The 23,031-nt window shown below is 42.4% G+C and overlaps 1 protein-coding gene across 2 annotated transcripts in view; it reads left to right on the plus strand.

Annotated features, from left to right (window-relative positions):
- rbm20 (RNA binding motif protein 20) overlaps positions 1-23,031 on the plus strand; it is a 127,492-nt gene that overhangs the window by 44,544 nt on the left and 59,917 nt on the right. The window contains exon 1 of one of the 2 annotated variants that reach the window (XM_037534280.1): positions 3,733-3,793. The exons of the other annotated variant lie outside the window; for it this stretch is intronic. Within the exon in view, the coding sequence (XP_037390177.1) occupies positions 3,765-3,793 (29 nt within the window). The 5' untranslated portion in view covers positions 3,733-3,764. Of the gene's footprint in view, positions 1-3,732; positions 3,794-23,031 lie in introns of those variants that run through there. 2 annotated transcript variants of the gene reach the window in all.

A 23,031-nucleotide genomic window follows, 5' to 3' on the forward strand; every position in this document is an offset into this window, starting at 1 on the left:
TATTCCTGCCCGTGACTCTTTATTCCTGCCCGTGACTCTTTATTCCTGCGCGTGACTCTTTATTCCTGCGCGTGACTCTTTATTCCTGCGCGTGACTCTTTATTCCTGCCCGTGACTCTTTATTCCTGCCCGTGACTCTTTATTCCTGCCCGTGACTCTTTATTCCTGCCCGTGACTCTTTATTCCTGCGCGTGACTCTTTATTCCTGCGCGTGACTCTTTATTCCTGCGCGTGACTCTTTATTCCTGCCCGTGACTCTTTATTCCTGCCCGTGACTCTTTATTCCTGCCCGTGACTCTTTATTCCTGCCCGTGACTCTTTATTCCTGCCTGTGACTCTTTATTCCTGCCCGTGACTGGCTATTCAGTTGGGTCATGACACGTGGCTCAAGCGAATAACCACAGTTTCCATTACGTGCGACTTATTTCAATCAAATTAGACAAACATACAGTACTGTGTGAAAGTCTTAGGCACCCAAGACTCATTTTCAAAACCTATTTGTGTAGTTTGTGTTTATGTGCTGAGAAAAGTGGTAATATTTAAATGAGCTAAATTTATAGAATATTATATTATATTTATAGAATAATTGTGATAAACTCACTGCTGAGGTCCATTGTTTAAACATGTTCTTAGTTGCCTAAAACTTTCGCAAACAGAGGTGAAGCATTGCAACGTCTGTCCGGCGCCAACCTCATCGCTCCGACGCAGGGGCATCCCGGCTTGTTCGAGGCTCCATATACTGAGGAACACGTTGCATGTTGTTTGGTTCAGATTGCTTCGTCTTAGCGAGAGCGGTTACAGAATATTTGGGGGCTATAAAGCAAATTATAAAAGTTAAAGTAGCTTCACTCAGAAAACTGAAAGTGGTTTTTATTCGTTTTCCATTAGGTCACGTGAAAAATATTGTTTCCAGTTTTACTTTCTGCTGAATACTATTAAAATCTTCAGTTACAGTAACATTACTGTAATCCACATTAGGAGCAGTGTGTAACCAAATCTACTGTAAAATGCTGAGATTTTTTAGATGCTTTTAAACTTTTTTTAAAATGTAGAAAAACATTGTTGCTGCTTTCTGAAGCAAAATAAGCAAGCGAGTATAACGTGCAGCGTTCATTGGTTACGGCCCTGATGGCAGGTTTTATTGTAAAACTGCTCACAAAGTAGCCGAACCTTTACGCTGTGCTGCGTTGATGATAGCTGACTGTTTCACTTTGTTTAATTGGGCTGGCCAGAATGGTGGTCACACTTAACAGGAGGATGGCACTGACCACCTCTGGCTGCCCCTTGCCTGCACCCCTGCACTTGAGTGCTTCTGACTCACTGAGTTCATTGTCTGTTCACCAGCTGTTTGCACTGCCTATCATTTTTGCCTGCTGTTTATATTCATTTCTCAAACAGCCATTTGGGCGATCCTCAGTTCAGAGACGAATGTATCCATATGGCTCATTTCCGCTGTAATTCCTCTGAAACCAGCTTGAAGGCTATCATGCATCATTCTGCGTGTATGTGGTAGAAAAATGGCTTTTGTTATCCATGTGATACTTGAGTTCTGAGTGCCAAATCATCTCAAGTGTCTTCTTTGCCCTGCCAGCGACCAAAAACCGTCATTAAAGAGCCATTAAAGATTCCTGTGCTGTGGAACTCCAGCAGTTCCGGCTTGGAATGAACTGGCGGATGAGCCAGAGATTTCGCCTACGCTCTCCAGAGACTGGACTGTGCAAGTAATGTTCAGCCAGAAACAGCAGAACATCACATGCATTCTCTCTCCCACTCAATGCAGTGTAATGAAGGCTTGATGGGAATGATGTTTTAAACCACACTGTGCATCACATTATATATGTATATTTATTGCGTGAGGTTTCTGTACGCAGTGGAACAAATCATTTCGCCGCCGTGAGGACTCTGTGGCTCCTTCTCCCTCACTTACCAGACTCCACTGTTGCCCGAGTTCCATGCCGGGAATCCAGTGCATCCCGAGGCCGAACACTATCACTTGCGGTGAGCCCTCATGCATCCAACCAAAGGGTGGCGTTTGGGGGGGAGGAGCATGCAGACATAGTTTTCCATGTGTGGGCTGAGAGGCAGGTGGATGAGGAGCGTCCCCCGATTGGCTCAGGACACTGCGTTACTGGGCCGTGCCGCGTGTCGATTGGCTAAGCAGGGCTGTGTTGTGAGGGGTGGGACTGGGTGTGATTGGCATTCGCAGGCTGATAGTGCTGACAGATGGTAAAATGCTACTCTGACAGAGCACGCTCACTGGCAGCAGCCGGGTGTGCTTTGGAGGGCTGGACGGTGGATGCCATTACAGTGTCACTGATCAAACATATACAGTGGCCCCAGAAGGTCAGAGCCATCCACTCAGCTGTGGAAACGTGAAAGTGATAGTTCAGCGAAAAACTCAAAATCCACGCATCGCACTCTTTACACGTAGTGCGGGCAGTTGGCCGAGACGTGCCCAGTGTCTGACATTTGCTTCTTTAGTTTTCCAGTAAAGCTTCGACGCTAATGCAGCTAACAAGTAATGCCAGTTTATCCAGACCAATTTGTGTGATTGAACTGCGGGTCGGAGGCGTCACATGCTTACGCCGGCTCACTGTCTCAAACGCAAAATCTGCGTTATACTGGTGAAGATATGATGACAGTAGCAAACAATTCGCTCACATCCTCAGAAGAAACGTCCTTCTCCAGGTTTTGACCGAGTTCTCTTCAAATACTTTTTGAGCTCGCTCATAAGCAGAGGAATTTTCTTCGGGTGGTCTGAGGCACAGCTGACGGTAAAAAACGTGCCTCAGCATGTTGACTGCAATTACACATTTTAGCAGAGGTTGCCAAACCTCCAAATGCTTATATAGTAACACTTTAAAGGAATGGTTCAGTGAAAAATCATATTTATACATGGTGAGCGCTCGAAACTGAGGCTAATATACCTAACAAACACTAAGAGCAGGCGCTAGAGGGTCTAGGGCAGAGGTCAGTAATATGTGAACCGCAGTCCGAGATGCTGTCCTATGCGGACCTGGACCTATAACTGATAAACTATGGAGAAGGATTTCATTTCGACGGGCGGTTCTGAGGTTAGCAGCCTCGCAGACCAATCACATGCGTTCTGAATATCACGTGACGCTACTCAGCCAATCAGATCTGTACAGTTTGGTGAGCACCATGACTTGAGAGAGTGACGCTCACACAGGGGGACGAGGAGAGAAACAGCAGTCAGAGGAGAAAGTGAGTCAGAGGGAAGTTTTTCCACATGACGGCTGTAAAAAGAGAAACTGATGGTAAATGTTGTTGAAATCTGACTGAACTGGACTTTATTAGATCTGATATTCAGCTGTTACTGTATAAGATGCTGATATTCCTGCTAGGCTACTTCAGTAAACAGTATATGGCAGTATATGGAGTCATGATGCAAGTTAGACGTTATGATGTTCCCGACCTTCGCTTGAGGAAGTTCTCTCTAACTGGACCTTCCTGAATTGTAATTAAATAACCCTGGCCTAGAGGGTCCAGCACAGTTTGGTGATTTACCTACTAAGTAACACCTGATTGCATTTATCTGTTAATTGGCAGGTTCAGTAGATGTGTTTAAGTAGGGAAATCTCCAGACTATGTTGGACACTGGCCCTCCAGGACTGCAGTTGTGTGCCTGACTAAGAGTGAAGAATCCCCTAACACTTCTCTTGAACCACATCCGGGTCTTCATTGGTCTCTCCGACTCCGAACCGAGTTCTGTTGAAGTGAACCTGGAAGGGAACCCACTGCAGATGGCCTCAGTTCTTTTTGTGTTCACAATGTAAGTGACCTCTAAAGAGGACTCTGTTTTCTTTCTGGTCCTTTGAGATCTCAGACCACGTTTTGTCCAGACCACAGCTCCATTAGAACTCGGACCCCCTTCACACCAATCACCTGAGTCCCCTTCAGATGCTGAAACAGCCCAAGTGTGAAAACACCCTTAGAGCACAGTATGACTCACTGTGTATCTTCAGCGTATAGCTGAACACTGCGGGCTACTATAGACAAGTGTTGTGAAACCCCCCATAGAGTCCGACACTCCTTGTCCTGCACACACGTCACAAAGGAATATGGACGCTACAGATTCCGTTCATGATTTCTGTTTTTTCTTTTTATGAATGAATTTATCTTGAATTTTCAAACCGAAGACAAGTTTGGGGCATGAACTGTAGTGTACAAGTTTTACCCACATGAGAAAATCAGCTTTAAAAAGCTATTTATCCGCACAGTACGTGTGTTTGATCAGAAAAACAACAAATAAAAAACAAATAAGATCAATTGACCCTTATTAGCCCCACAACGGGGAAATTTCACCTCCGCATTTAACCCATCCGTGAAGTGAAACACCACATACACACTAGTGAGCACACACACACTAGGGGGCAGTGAGCACACTTGCCCAGAGCGGTGGGCAGCCCTATCCACGGTGCCCGGGGAGCAGTTGGGGGTTAGGCGTCTTGCTCAAGGACACCTCAGTCATGTGCTGTCGGCTCTGGGGATCGAACCCGGCGACCTTCCGGTCACGAGGCTGGTTCCCTAACCTCCAGCCCACAACTGCCCCAAACCAATAATAATAAATGAAAATAATACTGTAAGTATTGGTTTTACGTATGTCAGTGTGTTTGTTAAACCATTTCCAAAGCTCTCCATGGGGCAGCCTAGTATTACTTGCAGTTCTCATCCAGTTCCTGGTGCGCTGGTGATGGAATTGAACAAATCCAACTTTTTTCAAAATGGAAATGTCTTCTGTGTCCACATCTACTCTAATTACACTTGCTGTATTTACAAGTGAAACTTACTGCTGAGATAAATTAAACACTGTACTGTACTTGTATTACAACTGTGTTAGTAATGTAATTATTCCCGGCATTTCTCAGTGACTGTGGTACCATCCAAAATCTCCATGCAAGTCATTTTTAAGGACTGCATGCTCCGGCATCGGTAAAGATTCCGGAGCCTTTTAACTTCTCTAAAACTAAAACTAGCCATAAAAATAACCTCAGGCTCTGCTAATTCTGTGTGAATCAACATGGCTTGTAAAGATGGTATAATATCCTGTGGAAACGGAGCTTCTTAAGTATGGAGACTCTCAAAGAAGCGCTTACGTATGTTCCCTGACCCCGTTCCACCTTAAATAGCAGTTGTAATGCTTGAAGCGTCAGAACGTAACTGCCGTACAGTTTAAGGTGGAATGAGAAGAATTTGCACAAGAAGCTGGATTCAGCCTCGTTGTTCTCTGTGGCTAAAATCAGGCCAGTATGGAACATTAGTGTCCTGTCTTACATGCACAACTCAGAACATGTAAGCATTTAAGAGCTAGCAGACTAATGGTGATGCTGACGATGCACTGCTTTCACTTAAGACAGCGAGGTAAATGCTTTGGTAAACGAAATAATGGCTAAATGAAATGTTCTTACTTCTTTTCCGCTCTTTTGTAGAGTAAAGGCGGTGAATAAATCGCCCCATCTCTGTCATTTATACCCAGATTTCTTATCCCATGTGAATCGCTCATAAACATCACAGATGTCCTGAGGTAAACTTTCATTATCCACCTTACTGTGGAAAACTAATCCTGTCTGAATAGGGCTTAAGACTTTTGCCTGGTACTTTATTTATGAAAGACATTTGAGTGATTATTGACAGTGGTGGACAGTAACTGAGTAACTGAGTAAATGTAATTAGTTTCTGTACTTTAGTATTTTTGGTGTATCTGGACTGAAGTTTCTCCATTTCTGGGCGAATTTTCCTTTCATTCCACTACATTTCAGAGTCTAATATCCGACTTTTTCCTCCTACATTCTGAGAAATCTGTCGTTCCTTTTGGTTTCTGTGTGTATAAAAACGTAACATGTCAAAACGAAAGAAGCGCAAAGCCAGAGCACCAATCAGGGCCCAGCGGTCACTTTGTTTAGAGCTGGTTTTGACCTGTTGGTCATACCGACCCAGTGCAGCACGCGGTTCAACGTCAGCGCAGCAGCGTAAAACTTTGGGAGAGTCTGTTCAACATAAATGATGAACTAACCTAACTTTGTGTAAATAGAGCTCAATATAGAAATACGTCCACATATGCAGTCGAGACTGACGCGGCTTTTTTCTGAATTTCTACAAACACCATTTCATTTTATAGTAAATGAGTTTGGGCTGGTTTATGTTTATGAACAGACGCCTACAGATCAACATAGTAAAGGAGCTCATCTGTGATCCTGAGTTTAAAGCCAGTTTTTATTCAACTTAAACTTGGAACTAAGTTGTAAATAAATCTGAAACTGAAACTTTGCTTGTGTGTAAAAAGTGATTTCAGAGCCACTCGGTTCTCCCTGATGGAAACTGTTTACCTTCAGTGTTTTGTGCTTCTGATCATTTTAATAGACGTCAGCGTCACTAATTAATGACGTTCTATTAAAAGACTGGTTTACCAAGAGAGACGCTGGAGGACTTTCACCTGAAATGAGTTCATGAAGCCAGTCTGGTGATAAAAATGATAACAGGACCAGATCAGAGCCAGAATTACTCTTTTAGTACTTTTACTTTATACTTAAGCAAAATTTGGATACCAAGCATGTCTCATCTGATAACTACATAACCTACATAATCAGAGTCACTTCATTTCTCCCATCTTGAAGCCTTTAAAGCCTGAATTTTGTTCGTACAAGCTCTGCTACAAGACTTCAGACACCACACACATCTTGGCTCATTGAATACAGGCGAGGCTAAACTGCCACTTCAAGCTGAAACCTGAATCAGACAACACAATGAATTAAGTTTTTATGGAAGCTCGTTCGCTTCTACATGGCCCTAACTCGTTTAGCTCTGCTCAGTCCACAAAAGACACATTTCCCCTGTGTCTTGGGGGCCTCCTGGCAATATGTCTGGTAATAATAATAACTTATATATTGTAACATGGCTGTAACATTTGCCCTTTCTACATTATCTCTCCTTGGCTGGAGTCAGCCCCTTAACCACGACACCGAGAGCGACAGAGTGAGCAAGGGACGAGTTGATCGGGGGGTCAGTGTATTTTTGTGCGTGCTGGCCAGCGTAGACTGGTGCGAACGCTGTGTGCAGGGTCATGGTGAGACCTGCTGGACGGGTCTGATTTTCGTCTAGCGCCAGAGAAGCGGAGGCTCCCGTGACTCGGTGGCGGAGCCAAAGCCTGGCCCTCTCAGGCCTCTGATCCATAACACATGCTATGACACATACTGTCAGCAGCCAGCAGGTACGCTATGGTGCTTTTCTTAGTGCTGTCAGCACTGAGGTTTCAACTACACCACGTTTCCACAAACATTACGCCGGAGAACGCAGAGAAAGCGTGGAGGGGGATCTGCGTAGTGCCTGTTTAAGTAAAATCAAATAGACTGTAATGATGTTGGCCCTTGATTTTCCTCTTGATCCTGAAGGAACCGAGTATCTGCAGATTTCATGGTGACCCCAAGAGACCGGCACATGCATGCTCATGCGTCAGTCTACAGCAGACTTGGTGGTCTGAGTGGTTGTGCGGACCTGAGAGTTGTCATCACCACCTGCACTTCCCCTCTCGTTTATGCCGCTATAAAACAACTTCATAAACGTGGGCCTTTTAAAACTGTCTGAGGAGAATGTGGGTGCCAACATGTTGGCAGTGTGGTCAGTCTGTGGCCCGGATCTGGACCTCCTCGCTGTAAATCACCTCACACATAGCCCCGCCCCACAGACCGGATCAGCCAAACCAGAGCCGCCCTGCCAGTCTCCGTGTGCTGAAAGGATGGATGGGTTATTTATGGCTTGCTTGATTCATTGATCTAAAGCTGTTATCACCGTGTTTTTGCATTATGTGTCAATTATGCAACGTTATACTGTCCAGTGGGTGTCGGTGGTGTGGTTGTTTTCTTAAAATAATAAACATCATTCCTGGATGATCTCCAGTCTTTGGGTCCATCACGTTTAAGATGGAGCCGTATCCACTCAGACGAACAAAAAACACTTTTTCCAGACGTCCTTGTTTTTTTTTTAACGCATTGACCAGATTTGGCTTGTGGGTGACCGACAGACGGTGGACTGTCATTTGGTGCTGCCTAAACTGAAGTTCACTCTGTCTCTGCGATGGCGAATTAATTCAAGATGCTTACATCACACTTATGTAAGACTAGTTTTGTTTACCGAGCAGCACTAAAGGCTGACAGATTTATCTCTCGGAGTGCTCAGCCCTCATATGGCCGTGTAAAGCACATGATGGATGTCCTGGACGCTGTCGCGTTAAAAATATCTCAGCTCCATCTAGTGGACGCAGACAGTCTTACCATTCTGCTGTGCTCTGGATATTTTCAACCTTGCGCTGATTCTGGGCAGCTGCTGCGCTGACCATGTTTCTTTAAGGGATCTCAGATTATTGAGGGTGATTTTTTGGAGCGTGCAGGTTTTTTTTGCTATAAGCAGAACACCATTCCTGTGTTTGTTTACCTTGTTTAAGTCTTGAATTATATTCTGTTGTTGGCTTACTGCGCACTTCCCTGGGACAGTGTTGACCCTGGCATTACAGATTAGTGATATCCTTTAAAACCACGGTCACTCGTGGTGTGTCTGGTAGATTTATGTGTAAGAGGAGGGAGAAGAATTTGTAGTGCAGGTTGTTCTGTCATCCTTACTGAACGCCAACAGATGGGCTGGCTGTAAATCTGTTGTGTTGCCACCTCGCTGGGAATTGAATGCTTGTACGCTTAGGTAAAGTTTAGCTGTTTATTAGCACTGGGTGAGCCATGCAGAACCCCCGGGGTGTTCTACAGGTGTGTCATTGAAGTGAGAGAGAGATATATATATATTTACACACACATATATATATATACACACTTACACACACACACACACACTTACACCCCCCCCCCCCCCCCCCCCCCCCCACACACACACACACACACACACACACACTTACACCCCCACCCCCCCCCCCCCCCCCCCACACACACACACACATATATATATATTGCAGTTGTTGGAACAAAACCTCGGATTTTCAGTTTTTGCCATAATTTGAAAATACATGTTGCCGTTTATATTGTGTGCAAATTACATGAAGGACAGACCAAAATAAACGGCCAAAAATGACTTGGAAAAATGTCTGGTTCCATTGACTTACGCTGGAAGTAATGTATGTTTTTTCCTTCTCCTGTCAAGTTACCATTTTGGAGAAACGAGGTTTTGTTCTGACCACAGATTTTTTTTTTGTTTTTCAGTTTTTGCCATAATTTGAAAATGTCTGTTTTCCATTGCGTGTAAATTTCATGATGAATGGCCTAAAAAAATGACCCAAAATTACTTGGAAAACATTCTAGTTCCATTGACTTACATTAAAAGTAAAGTGTGTTTTCTCCTTCTCCTGGAAAGTTCCCATTCTGGGGATTTTTCTTCTGACAATAGTGAGATATATATATATATATATATATATATATATATATATATATAGATATATAGATATATATATATATATATATATAGATATTTGTTGCTGTTGGAGAACGCAGAACATGCTTTATATTTAATGTAAGTCAGTTTATCCAGACTTTTTGGTCCATTCCTCATGAAATTTCTAAACAATGTGAAGAGCAACCAACATGTTTAATTTATGTAAAAATAAAAAAGATAAAAATGGCTAAAGTGAAGAAAACAGCGGTGATATATTTGATTAAATATATACCTTATTGAACTGGCTGCCCTTTTCAAATAGGCTGTAGTACCTCGTGAGTGGGTGGCACATTTCACTGAAAACAGTATTGACTTGTTTTGTCTGCTCTTTAAATGTGTAAGGATTCGCCAAACTCATCATTCTGAATATGTAATATTACGTTAAACGTCACACAGCAAAATGAGGAGTGCCTGAAATTGTGTCTTATATCTTAACCACTGCGTTAGTGTTTCCATTTTCAGGTGTATTCACTTATATGCTGTTCCATTTAGTGCCCTGATCTGACGTGGGAGCCCAGGCAGTACATCGCGTGGTTGCACCCATAATTCTTAGCCTGTAACGTGAGCACCGTTTTGAGTATTACCTCCGAGCAGAGAAGCCTATTTAAAATATATTGTCAGCGCGAGCGTCACTCGCCCACCATGTGTGCACAGTTAAACCGGAGAGGGACGTGAAGTCACCAGAAAAAGTGAGTTCAGAGCGTTTCCCTCTGTGGACGTATCAAAAATGAAAAGATCTTACTTTAGGGTTCAGAGTGACTGGTGACCAAAACATCAGGTTCATCAGCTGGATCATAAGTCAGGATTAAACATGTCAAAGCCAAAAAAAACCAAATTTCTTAGTTCATAAAGTCACATTATGAGTTCAAAACCCAGTTGTAGTGTAGCATCATCTGGCCGTTTAGCGCATCGTCACTGTCCAACAAACAACACATCTGCATTTTTTTTGTCGATTTTCCATTTTCTACATTGTTTCAACACACCAGCGTGAAATTTCGTGAATGGACCAGTAGAAAAGCTCCAGAATCGCTTGGAATAAAACCTCTTTTGATTAACTTGCGTTGGAAGGTAAGAGTGTGGTGGCCTCTGCTGTAAAGTCACTATTTTGGAGATACTTGGGACGATATCTTAATGTACTTGCGTGCACTGTGTGGCTGTATTTATACTTTGGGCGCCCCTGTGGTCAAACGCTTTTGATTTTCTAAATAGAAAGAAGTTCAGCGACGTCCTTTACACACTTCACGTTTTAATACACGCTTATTATTTATTTTGATCGATTTAACATGATCCAAACAATAGAAGGTGAAACGTGTCCTGTACAAAAGTTTCAGCATGTTGTATATTTTACATTTTATAGTGTTCAACTCAGAAAATGAGTTGCAGAAATAATAATTCATTCCATAATAATAGAAAATCAACCAAGTGCCTTTTGATGGAAGGTTTTCAGACTCAGACTTTGCATACGGCCGTATGTGTGAATACAAATATTTGCCCAGACTTGGTGTCGGTCAGTACTCGTTATCAGAGGGCTTCATATAGAATATTCGTCCTTTTAGTTTTCCTCCGTTATTTTTCCCCATTGTAGTACCCTGCTCTTTACGCCGGGAAGCTACACAGCGTCGTGTTAGTGCTGAAATATTTCAGACATCTGTCTCCGGATGATAGAGTAAATACTGTGTGATTTACAGGAGCCTGATGGGGATTTAATGGCCGTGGCAGATTAGGAATTATCAACAGGCAGAAGGAACTTTGTGCCCACGTTCCGGTTCACATCTGGTTTCAGAATATCAGCAATAGTACAAACTTGCTATTAAGTGTGGCTTTGAGAAAGGGTCTTTCCTTTGGCCTGTTACTCCCAATCTGATTAAACGTGTTTTAAGAGTTAGTCAGTCACCAGATTCGTCTTCTGATAGCAGTTAGACTTTTTATTTTGTTATTTTTCCAGGTTGTTTCTGTGAACTGTTGTTGTTTTAATACTGTGCAAGTAATTTCTGTTAGTTTGCTGAAGTTAACACAGTGGAAAACCATGAACCAGAGCAGTGGCTGATGCCTGGGGTCCTTTTGCTTTTGCCAACATTTTATATATATATATATATATATATATATATATATATTTATTTTATTTATATTTTATTTTTATTTTATATATATATATATTTATTTTATTTTTTTTATTTTATTTTTATTTTATATATATATATATATATATATACACACACAGACTTAGGCACCCAAGACACATTTTCAAAATCTATTTATTTGTGTAGTTTGTGTTTATTTGTTAGTGTTATATTTGAATAAACAAAATTTATAGAAAATTAATAATGATTATATATAATAATGATTTTCTGGATTTAGGTGTGTCGGTGTGTTTGTGTGTTTGTTTAACCATCTCCCAGCCTCTCCTCCTGGAGGAAGTCCAGTATTATATGTAGTTATAAAGCAGCTCCTGGTTTGACCAATCAGTGCTCAGTAAATTGAGCTCATGATGTCATTGATGATATTAACGAGTCTCTGTGGCGGCTGTGAAGGTGTCCAGGAAAAATATGGACCCGAGAAATTCTCGTTACTTTTTATAGTTTTTCTGTTTATTTGAATTATGAATACGACTTTATTCTAAAGTATATTGTGATAAACTCAAACTTCTTTAAACATTTGCTTAGATGCCTAAAACTTTCACACAGTACTGTGTGTGTGTGTGTGTGTGTGTGTGTGTGTGTGTGTATATATCTCAATGCTACTGGAACAAAACGTCAGCACACTTTACTTTCAATGTAAGTCAATGGAACCGGAATTTTTTCCGAGTCATTTTTGGCCGATTCTTTTGGTCCACCCTTCTTGAAACTTCCACACAGTGTAAAGGCCAACATGCATTTTCAAAACGATGTCAAAAACTGAAAATGAAGAAAACGGCGATCCGGTTTCGTTCCGACTGCAGCGACATGTAGTTGGTGTTTATACGTGTTATTGTAATTATAGTATTGAGTCCCTGTTGTTTTTACTTCTTCGAAAGCATTTCAAATGATTATCGACCAGTTAGTCGGCCTGTTCGCCGTCCTGCCTCTGAGCCGTTCGTTACCGTCTCGTTTTGTGGGCTCGGTGGCCGCGTAGACGTCTCCTACTGGACTCTGAAGACATATTAGCTGAAGTACGGCAGCCCTCGTTGATCGTGTGCGTGATTTACAGCTCGACTCTTCTACCCACTGAATGTTTTTGACCCAGCGCTGCCCGTGTAACACGGGGGTCTCCCCGCTGGTCAGGTAGTGATTGATTTATTGCTTTTCTGCTGTAATTAGTTTCGTCGTTGTTGTTCTCCTTCTGTTTCCATGCGTTCTGCCTTACACTGTATTAAACGTGTATTTGTGAAGAAATGCTTTACACCAAATGGCTGTTGTGAAAATGAAATGGAGTGATTTAGCGGCGCAAGCTCGCGGCGCCTCTTCAAAAGTTTTAGTGGCATTTGACGAAATTTGTTTGTTTGTGGTTTTGCCGATGTTGTTGTGTTTGTCTGCCGCCGCCGCTGCCGTGAAGGTGCCGCTCTGCTGTCATTGCACCTGTTTGTCATCGTAAGCAGGCCACGTTGCTCATCCGTCACGCGGAGACGCTGATGTTGCTAATTAAAAATCCGAACGCCGGGGCGTAATATTAGTGACGGAGGGAAACGGGACGACGGGAACGTCTCGGTGTCTGCCAGATCTCTGGAAGCTCCGAAAATGGCATTGGCCTTTTGTCTTTCTCTTCCAGTGCCCTGCATTTTATTGGACAGAGCCAGGTTCTGTGATTTGTCATGCGTGCAAGACTCTGGGAACACATTTTCCTTGTAATTCTCCTTTCTTTAAACCGCTGCACGCAACAGGAGCGCAGATGCTGCGACTTAATGAGCATAACTGCTGTCCACGGGCTGCTGCATGAAGCATACCGCTGGCGGGTCTTTGGGCGAGCATTAGAGCGTCCGTGTGGCTTTGGTGCGAGTTTTCATGAAGCAGCGCTGGAAAAATGAGCGGAAAAGTGTGCAGGGTGGCTGTTTCAGTGGCTGCCAGTGAGTGAGATTCATGTAGCGCTTGTTCACACTTTTTGCTGACCACTTCTGACATTTCATCACTCTGCTTCCATCACCGACCATCATGTGCTGTTAAAGCAGCCTGCTAGAGTCACTCACACACACACACACACAGACACACACACACACACACACACACACACCGTCTAGCATATGGGAGTAGCACCCTGTAGCACCAGGCGGAGGTCACAGCATTACTGCGGCAGGGAAAAGCTGTGGAGGTGGTGGATGTCCGGCGTTCAGGTCGGTCACTTCTCTTTTCCTGCGGTCCGGTCGTCTCGGCAGACCCCGGTAAGTTAGTCGGTTGACGTGAAACTCCGTAGTCAGGCTGTGTTTTTGTGTGTGGGGGCAGTGCAGGAGTGGCGGAGGTGTCTGGCTTAGCACGCTCTCAAACGTCGCTTCCCCTCTGACGGTCACCTCAGGGGCTAATTTATCAGTTCCTGTGGTGGATTATTTAGAGCAGCAGCTTGTGTGAAGAAGCTCTTTGATCTGAAGTGTCTCTCGAGGCTTCATGCGCTGCTGAGGGAGTGTAAAAGTGTCATTTCCCGCGAGGTTATTTTATCTGCTGAAATGTGACTTTTCTGTTTGTTTGTTTGTTTGTTTGTTTGTTTGTTTGTTTGCAAGGTTTATTGCAGAAAGCTTTTATATCGCCGTTTTTTTTTGTTTTGGAAAACGTCCGACAGACGTTTATGTTCAGTTTGAGAAAAGTATTTACAGCTGATTGGAATCGAAATGCTTTGGGACAAAATGCTAACACACCGTGTTTTGCTTGTTTGGTTATGTGGATCTGTGTAATGTAGTTGCGGCTCCGTCTAATCAACAAACAAATGAAAACATCAGAATCATTGCAGGGTGGTATTTACCAGCTGCTGGTGGGCACTAAAAAATTATGTGTACAGCATAAATATATTCACACAGTGTTTATCATGTGTCTCTCCTGATCAGGTGTCGTTACTCTAAATCATATCAGCCCAATGAAAATGAAGAGCGTGCGATGCAGTGTAGTGTGTTCTGTGCAGCTTAGTGGAAGATTTGCTGAGACCAGTTTTACATTTTTAAAGGCAGTTCAACAGCCTAAAGCCTTAAGGGTCATTTCCTTGGACAAGTCTAGTCCTGGGCTAAATTGCCCTGTCAGTTCAGTCCAGGACTTTGTTCCTAAGCGCCGATTTTATTGGCTTTTACGAGTGAAACTAAGAGAAACTTGTTCTGGGATTTGTTAAATGAGAGTTTTGGTAAAAATGTTTAAATCTGCACTACCGAAAAGTTTGGAATCTCCATCCTAATGTTGGGAGTCCTCTTGTAATTAGAAGATCAATTTGTTGAATAGAAATGTATAAAATTCTTTTAGGAACTTTTCAACATTTATTCAGAATCTCGAAAATGATTCTAAAATAAGGGAGAAAGCTGAAGAATATTAAGAATTTGATCACGATGCTTTCAATGTTGTCAAGTAGTTATAACATCAACATCCAGAATGAATTTGAAGCGGTGAGTTTGACGGAATTACTGTAAAAAGATGATCCCAGTACGTTACTTATGATCATTAAACAAATGAACGGAATATCTGGTGCCTTGCTTTTTTCAGTCTGTGCTGTCGGAGCTACGATTGAACCCAATTATAAACATTTTTATTTTAAAATCATCTAAAAAATGTTATTTTTAGATAAAAAAAATCAGAGATGATCCCAAACATTTAAACAGACGTGAATTTTAAGGTGCATTATTTTAAAGGAGCAGCAGCTTCAGATGTCAGCGTGCGGTTTGAGGTGCAGGGCAGGGCAGTACGTTCTCCGTCCAGCAGTTCATGGAAATGGACATTCGTTCACTGTGCAGAAAGAAAAGCGAACATGAACGAATCTGTAAGTGTGAGGTGTGGTCAGATCGGGGCCGGACGCCGCTGAAACGTGAGCCTAATCGCCGCTTTGTGCTGAGCCCAAAGTGGCGCGAGAAGCCTGATGATGGACACCAGGGGGTCGGTGAGAGACACGGTTGTCCGCTTGCGTTAGCGATCCCCCCGCTGAAAGTCCGAGACCGGATGTTTCCAACATACCGCGCGTCCGTTGTTTCGTGGTGAAAGGCTCATTTGTCGATTTGTTCACAGCATTGCGTGTTTCTTTTATCACGTCAGTATCACAAAAAAGTTGCATGTATTTCAGATTTTTGGAGGCTTAAAATTTCAGCCTGCTGTGTGCAGATAAAGAATATAGAACATCTAATTGATCCTGATTATTATTTTAACCTCTTCGTCTCCAGGGGATGTTTCGGTTTGTCCATCTGACCAAATCGTGAGGCCAATTATTCAGTAACTGCAGGAAAATTTGGATTTATTTTTGGTAAAAGTTCCCCTGAACAGAACATGTGTTTTATGATCACACATATCACTATAAGTTTACGATTTACAGCCCAAAGCCCAAAAATCTGCGCCGCTCTTTGTGTTATTCTCTAAAAGTGATGTTTCCAGAGCAGATCACTGAAGAGACGCCGTCTGTTTATAGTTTAGAGCCCAGATTTGGGGAAAAACGGGTCGACTTTCAGTAGAAAAACAAAGTTCAGCTTCTTTTATTATAAGGGTTTAAAATGACATCACCGTCTATTAGACTGGAGAAAAGAGCTACAGCCTCACACGACGCCCAGCTTCTGAATGGAGCTTATGGAATATGAACGTTATGAAGAACATGACCGAGGGTGTTTTGGAGCCACCGGTGGTCTCAAGGAGCTGAAGAGGTTAATGACTAATGTTTTTTTTTCCGGAATGTGTTTAGGAATTATGGACATATTTCACTTTGTTCGTTATCGATGATGAACTTCTCTATATTGAAGGATATCGCAACTGAAGGGGTATTAAAGATAAAAAAGGCACAGGAAAAGCAAAACGAGCCAGTTTATTCCATTCAAAACGTGTCTATCCACTGACAGAGCCTCTACCTCGAAGCTGATGAATCCGATTAAATCAGTGCTCGTTTACCATAAAACAGCAAACGCTCCAGGTTAAGTCTCAGCATTTCGAGTGGTGGCTCAGTAGGACTGCAGTGCTATGGCAGTTCCACATAGCACTGCTATAAATACAGTCAGCATTAAATAGTTGCTTGAGTGCACGGCGGCCTCTTGCCGTCTAAAACAAGAATCATTTAATTCACTCGTGTAACTGTTGTTCTCATATTTATATATAATGCCGTTCCATAAATATATTCCAGATATTAAATGAGGGCTTAAGTCAGCGTGGCCTAGTTTAGCTTGACCTGTTTGTGGGAACCAAGCCTGATAAGATATAAGACAGCTGCAAACTCAGGATTGGGAAGTTTCTGGATTTTATTCATCGCTAGCGTGTTTGTAGTGTGACGTCCTGAGAAATTCCTCCCTCGTTGTTATTATTTATATTAAGAGCTGGCGTGTTTGCAGCTTGAGCGTCAGAGGAAATATCAGTAGGACAGTCTAGATGGGCGTGTTGCACAACGTGAGAATCATTTTCAGCTATTAGCTGCCAGCGGCTGGACCCTAAACAATGACAGTCGCTCTCCAGGCTCAAACGGTTGAGTCTCCTCATTAACTCCTTCTCCCCATCCATGGATTTTCCTACAAATACACGAAGGGGCCTTTGTCCAGTTTGCAGCCACACATGAACGCAAGCGCGCAGAATTAGGCCTAACGGCTCTCCTGACCGATGACCGCTGGAAATAACTGGTCGGAGAGATTTGACACCTGAGTCCTCTAAGTGTGGTCCTGCAGTCTGAGGGTTGAAGGAGAGCTGCGCAGGCCGCGCGGAGACCATATTAGCGCGCTGAACTCCGATCTGGGCTGTGCTGCGTGTCACGGAGGTATTTTAGGCTCCAGGCGGCGTGTTGACCAGGCATAATCACTCTTTTTCTTCTCATAAGACTGCGGTGTCTAGAATGGCCAAATGTTATATGTTGAGCTGCACTACGGACGAATGGCCTGGGTCAGGGTCGGTTGTTGTTACCAAGGGAACAAATCCTGTTGAGTTATATTGAGTTGTTTTGTTTTTTTGTGTTTTTTTTTTTTTTTTCAATTTGAAAATAATAGCCATCATTTATATTCAAGTTTCGTGAGGAATGGACCAATAGAGATGTCCCAGAGTTGCATGGATCTCGTTACATTCAATTTAGACGTGTTATTTTTTCCTTTTGCTGAAAATTGGTTTTTGTTTTCACAGTGATGATATGGTTTTCATCACTTTGTAAAAAAAAAAAATCTGTTGGTCCATTTATTTTATATATATATGTACATACAGCACTGTGGGAAAGTTTTAAGCATCTAAGCAAATTTTTAAACAATGTACCTCAGCAGTGAGTTTATCACAATACACATTAGAATAAAGTCGTATTCATAATTCAAATAAACAGGAAAACTATAAAAAGTAACGAGAATTTCTTGGGTCCTGGACAATTTACTGAGCACTGATTGGTCAAACCAGGAGCTGCTTTTTAACTACATATAATACCGGGCTTCCTCGAGGAGCGGCAAAGTCATTATTAATTAATATTCTAAAAATTTTGTTTATTCAATTATTAACATTTATTTGAATAATAGTTTTTCAGCAAATAAACACAAACAAATAGGTCGTCTTATGTCTTGGGTGCCTAAGAATTTCGCACAGTACAGAGTGTGTGTGTGTGTGTGTGTGTGTGTGTGTGTGTGTGTGTGTGTGTGATATGATTTTTTTTTTTTTTTTTTTTTTTTTTTTAGAACAAAAGTTCAGAAAAACTAAAGTTTTAGTTAAACAGTTCTTTACTGGCCTGTTTCATTCTTCTTAAGCCTTGTGTGGTGTTGATGTGTTTTACTCGGTGGTCTGGTGGTCCCACTGCATTATTGTTGTTGTTTTTTTTTAAATCAATGCAGCCATAAGAATTTATGTAAAAATAGCAGACATTTAAAATATGACAAGTGGCCAGCTTAGGGTTCTCCTTTAGCAGCTGTGGCCAGTCAGCAGCCTGTCCGTGTTGCCCCCCCCCCACTCCACACACACACACACACACACACACACACACACACACACACACACACACACACACACACACACACACACTAACAGGAGGCCATGTAGGAGGAGAGCAGTGGGTTATTTTATATGTTCTTCACAGACGTAAAACATTGAGGTTAAAATAAATTGAATGAAAACTTTTTTTCTTTTGGCAAACATTAAAAAAGGTTCCTGCCGACCTGAACAGCAGAGCTTTTACACAAAAGGTGTAAATCATGATGAATTGTGTTAGTTTCTGTTATTAAACTGTCATTATTCTTCTTTATTATCGGTTCAGTTTTTTGTGTTAGAACGTTTTCATACTAATGCTGAAGATTTTGCGTTTTGCTCCCAAGCAGAATAAAAATCTGTTGTTTTTGTTTTGACAGTCAGCCTGTCGTCAGTATGACATCATTAAAACATCTCGTAATCTTGAGAAACTGTTGTTATGACAAAGTGTGTCATAAAGTGTGTGGAGGTTTCACTGAGGCATAAAGTAACATGAATTCATTCACTCAACTGCACTATAGAGTCAAGAGTCAAGTCAAAACAGCCAACAGGTGTTACGGCATTAACTCATTTCACAAAAATGAGATACTTGTAATAATGAGAACTTTTTTTCATAATTATCATTTGTTCTTTCCCATAATTATGCCTTTGTTGTGGTGTACGCCCCCCTGGGCCCTGATGACGGCCGGCAGGAAGGTGGGGCCCAAACTCACTCATGGATCTCCCCCCACTGTCCTTGCAGGGCTTCGTCCTTACTTGGAGACTGGGCCCCACCGTCCTGCCGGCTCACCCAGCCATCATCGGCCCCAGAGGGGCATTTTTATGACACACTTTCTCGTAACAATGAGAATTTTCCCATAATTACGAGATGTTCTGTTTCATAAGTAAGTATGAATTTTTATAAGTAGTCATTTTTATACTTTCTCATAATTGCGACATCATATCTCATAATAACGACATGCTGAGTTGTCTATTTTTCGTTCTGCTTGTCAGCAATTCGCCACCGTATTTGAACAAAGATGGCAATTCGTGTTCAGGTTCACCAGGTCAGCCTGTAGGTCTGCATCAGTGATGAGCCTGAAACCATTCAAATTGTGAGGGGCTTCTTTTCCAGTCTCCAACTAGACATCAGAACACAAATGATCTGTTTTATTTGGACTGGTGTTGTTAGTCTTATCCATAGGACACAGCAGTAAGCTTCTCCCATAACACGCATCGGAATATCCATGATTGTGTTTGCAGCCAAATATGGTTCTAATTCCTGTCCTCGGTACGCCCAAGAAGTAAATCAAACTTGTTGGCTCCGTTCCCTGATTCACACATACATCTGTGAAAGGTCATGCGACGTGCAATACTATACCGCTGCTCCAACACGGGGACACACAGGCATCTGTTTAGCGTCTCAAGCTGGTGTTTTTTCTGGGCAAACTTTGGTTGAATTGGTGTCACTTGTCAAGCCTGGACTCAGTCACGATCTCATGAATGTAACTGAAAACACCAAAAACTGAACATTGATCAAAGGTAAAGCAGTCATTTTCACTGGTTATGTCGCTCTAATTACACTTATCCTATAGCCTAAAGGTCATTTACCGAAGGGATTTCCAGAATGGCATGTTTATTATATTCCTCCGCTACTCTTATGCGTAAAATGACATACAGTCGATTGTTAAGTGTGGGTGCCCCAGTCAAATAACATGCTTTGTTGATTTTCTAAGTGAAAATAAGTTTCACATCCTCTATAGAGAAGAAACGTCTGCCAGGCTGCTCTTTATTAGAGTTTAACATGTAAATATATGTGTGTGTGTGTGTGTGTGTGTGTGTGTGTGTGTGTGTGTGTGTGTGATTTATTTCACTTCTAAATCGTTACAGATCAGTGCAGTGAGCTGTAAACGGTTTAAATGAGCGTAAAGTTTATGTAATTCTACAAGGTCTCAGTTTGAACCTCCTCCAGCTGTACGGACGACATCAACACCACAGCCAAACTCATCCCGTACTGGACTGAGCGTGTCGGGCGTCGCCGCTCTCACGGCTCTTTCGGTGCGATTTCGGGGATCGTCCAGTGCTGTGGAGCCAACGCCGAACGCTCTGAGCTGTTGGAGCTTCACTGCCCACAAAAATCAGTTATGAGGGATCCACTTTTATTGACGTGGAGAACGCAGAACGCTTTCTGCTCAGGGGTCTCCTCTCCTCTGAGACTGAAGGGAGCTAGTCAGAAGCTCTATGACCCCCTCTTACAATTGGATTGTGATTGGTTCCTTGGCACCTCACTGTTGTAAAAATATGGCGTTTTAAAATGGGATGAATCTTTTTGAACCACCCTGTATATAAAACGTCCCATAAGCATAACCTGCAGAACCTTTTTGGTGTGTTAAGCGTTAAATTCAGCACATAAACAGTAACAGAAGTGTGCGTTCACATGTGCAGAAGAAGAACATGCCCAGCTTTTCCATATGACCATAAACCGTTGTGTTGATTTGCTTCAAATGCATAAAACAAATGCATCGATTGCCTATAGAGGGTAAAAATGAAGGTTCCTAAGTGGTTCTTGGCTGGAATATCCAGATCCAAGAGAAAACTTTCATTGGTATGGAGTCTTTGCATTATGTGGAGGTTCCTTAAGCTTTGAAGATGTTCTTCACACTCAGATCTTCTTTATACAAAAGTTCTTTTTAAAGAACCGTTTATTGAAAGGTTGGTCATGCTTTAGAGTAAGGTGCTGTTCATAAGACTACATGACACCTACATAAGCTTGCAGCGGCAACTGACATAAGCCTACATAACTGTTTATAAGTGCTTATTCCAACAGGCGTCATCTGTCATAAAGGCTGCTTTAGCTAACTTTGCCTTGGAATAAGTATTTTAAACATTTATGTAGGGTTGTGTCAGTCGCTTTAGCAAGCTTGTGTAGATGTCATGTAGCCTAATGAACCCTACAGTAAAGTGTTACTGAAGTTTTTTAGGGAACTCGGTGTGGTTCTGCTCTGACTTCGCTCCAAAGAACCTTGTTAGCAGCTTTATTTTTGAAAACAGACATAATACAGTGTCAGATTGTTAGTGCTAGCGCACACGTCGCTGTTGTCGGAAGAAAACGTCGAATCTCCAAAATGGGAACTTTACAGGAGAAGGAAAAAACCTACTTTACTTTTAATGTAAGTCAATGGAACCAGACGTCTTTCCAAGTCATTTCGGGTCATTTCTTTTTGTTCATCATGAAATTTACACACAATGTAGAGGGAAAAAGACGTTTTTAAATTATGTCAAAAACGGGAAAACATCAAAAATAGAGATACTAGGTTTCCTTCTGACGGCAATGATAATTAACAAATAAAAAGTATTGAAAGTTGTAGTACTGACTTGTTTGTCGCGTTGCAGTACTAAAAAAGTACCTTTCATTTCATTGCGCAACTTTTAAAGGGTTCACTCAGGGGTAACAGCATGAAGTTTTTTAAGCGGTATTGTGATAAATGAAGTCACCGTACACTTCAGAGCACAGAGTGGATATTATCAGTACTTACAGAGCGCTGAGCAACTACATTCTGAAGAAAGCAGAAATAGTTATGTTTAATTAGATTTGGTGCAGAAATGTTGAATAAAATCAGAAGTTTGTGAAAGTGTTTTCTATACGTACCACTTCTTATTCTTTTTTTACCTGTTCCAACTGATAAAAACTCTGACGTAGTGTATCATGAAAGTAGAAGAGTGCGTTGATATATTTGTGACATAAATTTGCAAGTTGGGCGACACGGTGGCGTGGTGGGTAGCGCTGTCGCCTCACAGCGAGGAGGGCCTGGGTTCGATTCCCCGGCCGGGCGACCGGGGTCCTCTCTGTGTGGAGTTTGCATGTTCTCCCCGTGTCTGCGTGGGTTTCCTCCCAAAGACATGCAGTCAGGCTAAATTACCCCTGGGTGTGAGTGACTGTCTGTCTGCCCTGCGATGGACTGGCGACCTGTCCAGGGTGTATCCTGCCTTCCGCCCGAAGACTGCTGGGATAGGCTCCAGCACCCCCCGCGACCCTGACGGAGAAGCGGCTTAGAAAATGGATGGATGGATGGAAATTTGCAAGAGCGGGCTGGCTGATGAGACCACTTGTGCTCTACTGTTATATTTATCTTATTTGTTTATAGTAGGTGCAGAGTTCAGGCCTTTGGGCAAAGGGACAGGAGCGTCAGTAATCCTGAGGGCCAGAGGTGTGTTCACACTGCTGAACTGCACAATTCAGTAACTTCCAAATTGGACCAAAGCATACAAGCACTCATTAAAGCCTCCAGCGTGTGTCCGTGTAATGTACCTTTATAAGATTCCGGACCTTGGGTTTCAGACTTGCGATGATTTGAACCGTTTCAGCTCCTTGAGACCACCGGTGGTTCCAAAACACACTTGGTCATGTTCTTCATAACGTTCATATTCCATAAGCTCCGTTCAGAAGCTGGGCGTCGTGTGAGGCTGTAGCTCTTCTCTCCAGTCTAATAGACGGTGATGTCATTTTAAACCCTTATAATAAAAGAAGCTGAATTTTGTTTTTCTACTGAAAGTCGAC

The sequence above is a fragment of the Pygocentrus nattereri genome, chromosome 25 (genome assembly GCF_015220715.1).
Source record: "Pygocentrus nattereri isolate fPygNat1 chromosome 25, fPygNat1.pri, whole genome shotgun sequence".
NCBI lineage: Eukaryota > Metazoa > Chordata > Actinopteri > Characiformes > Serrasalmidae > Pygocentrus > Pygocentrus nattereri.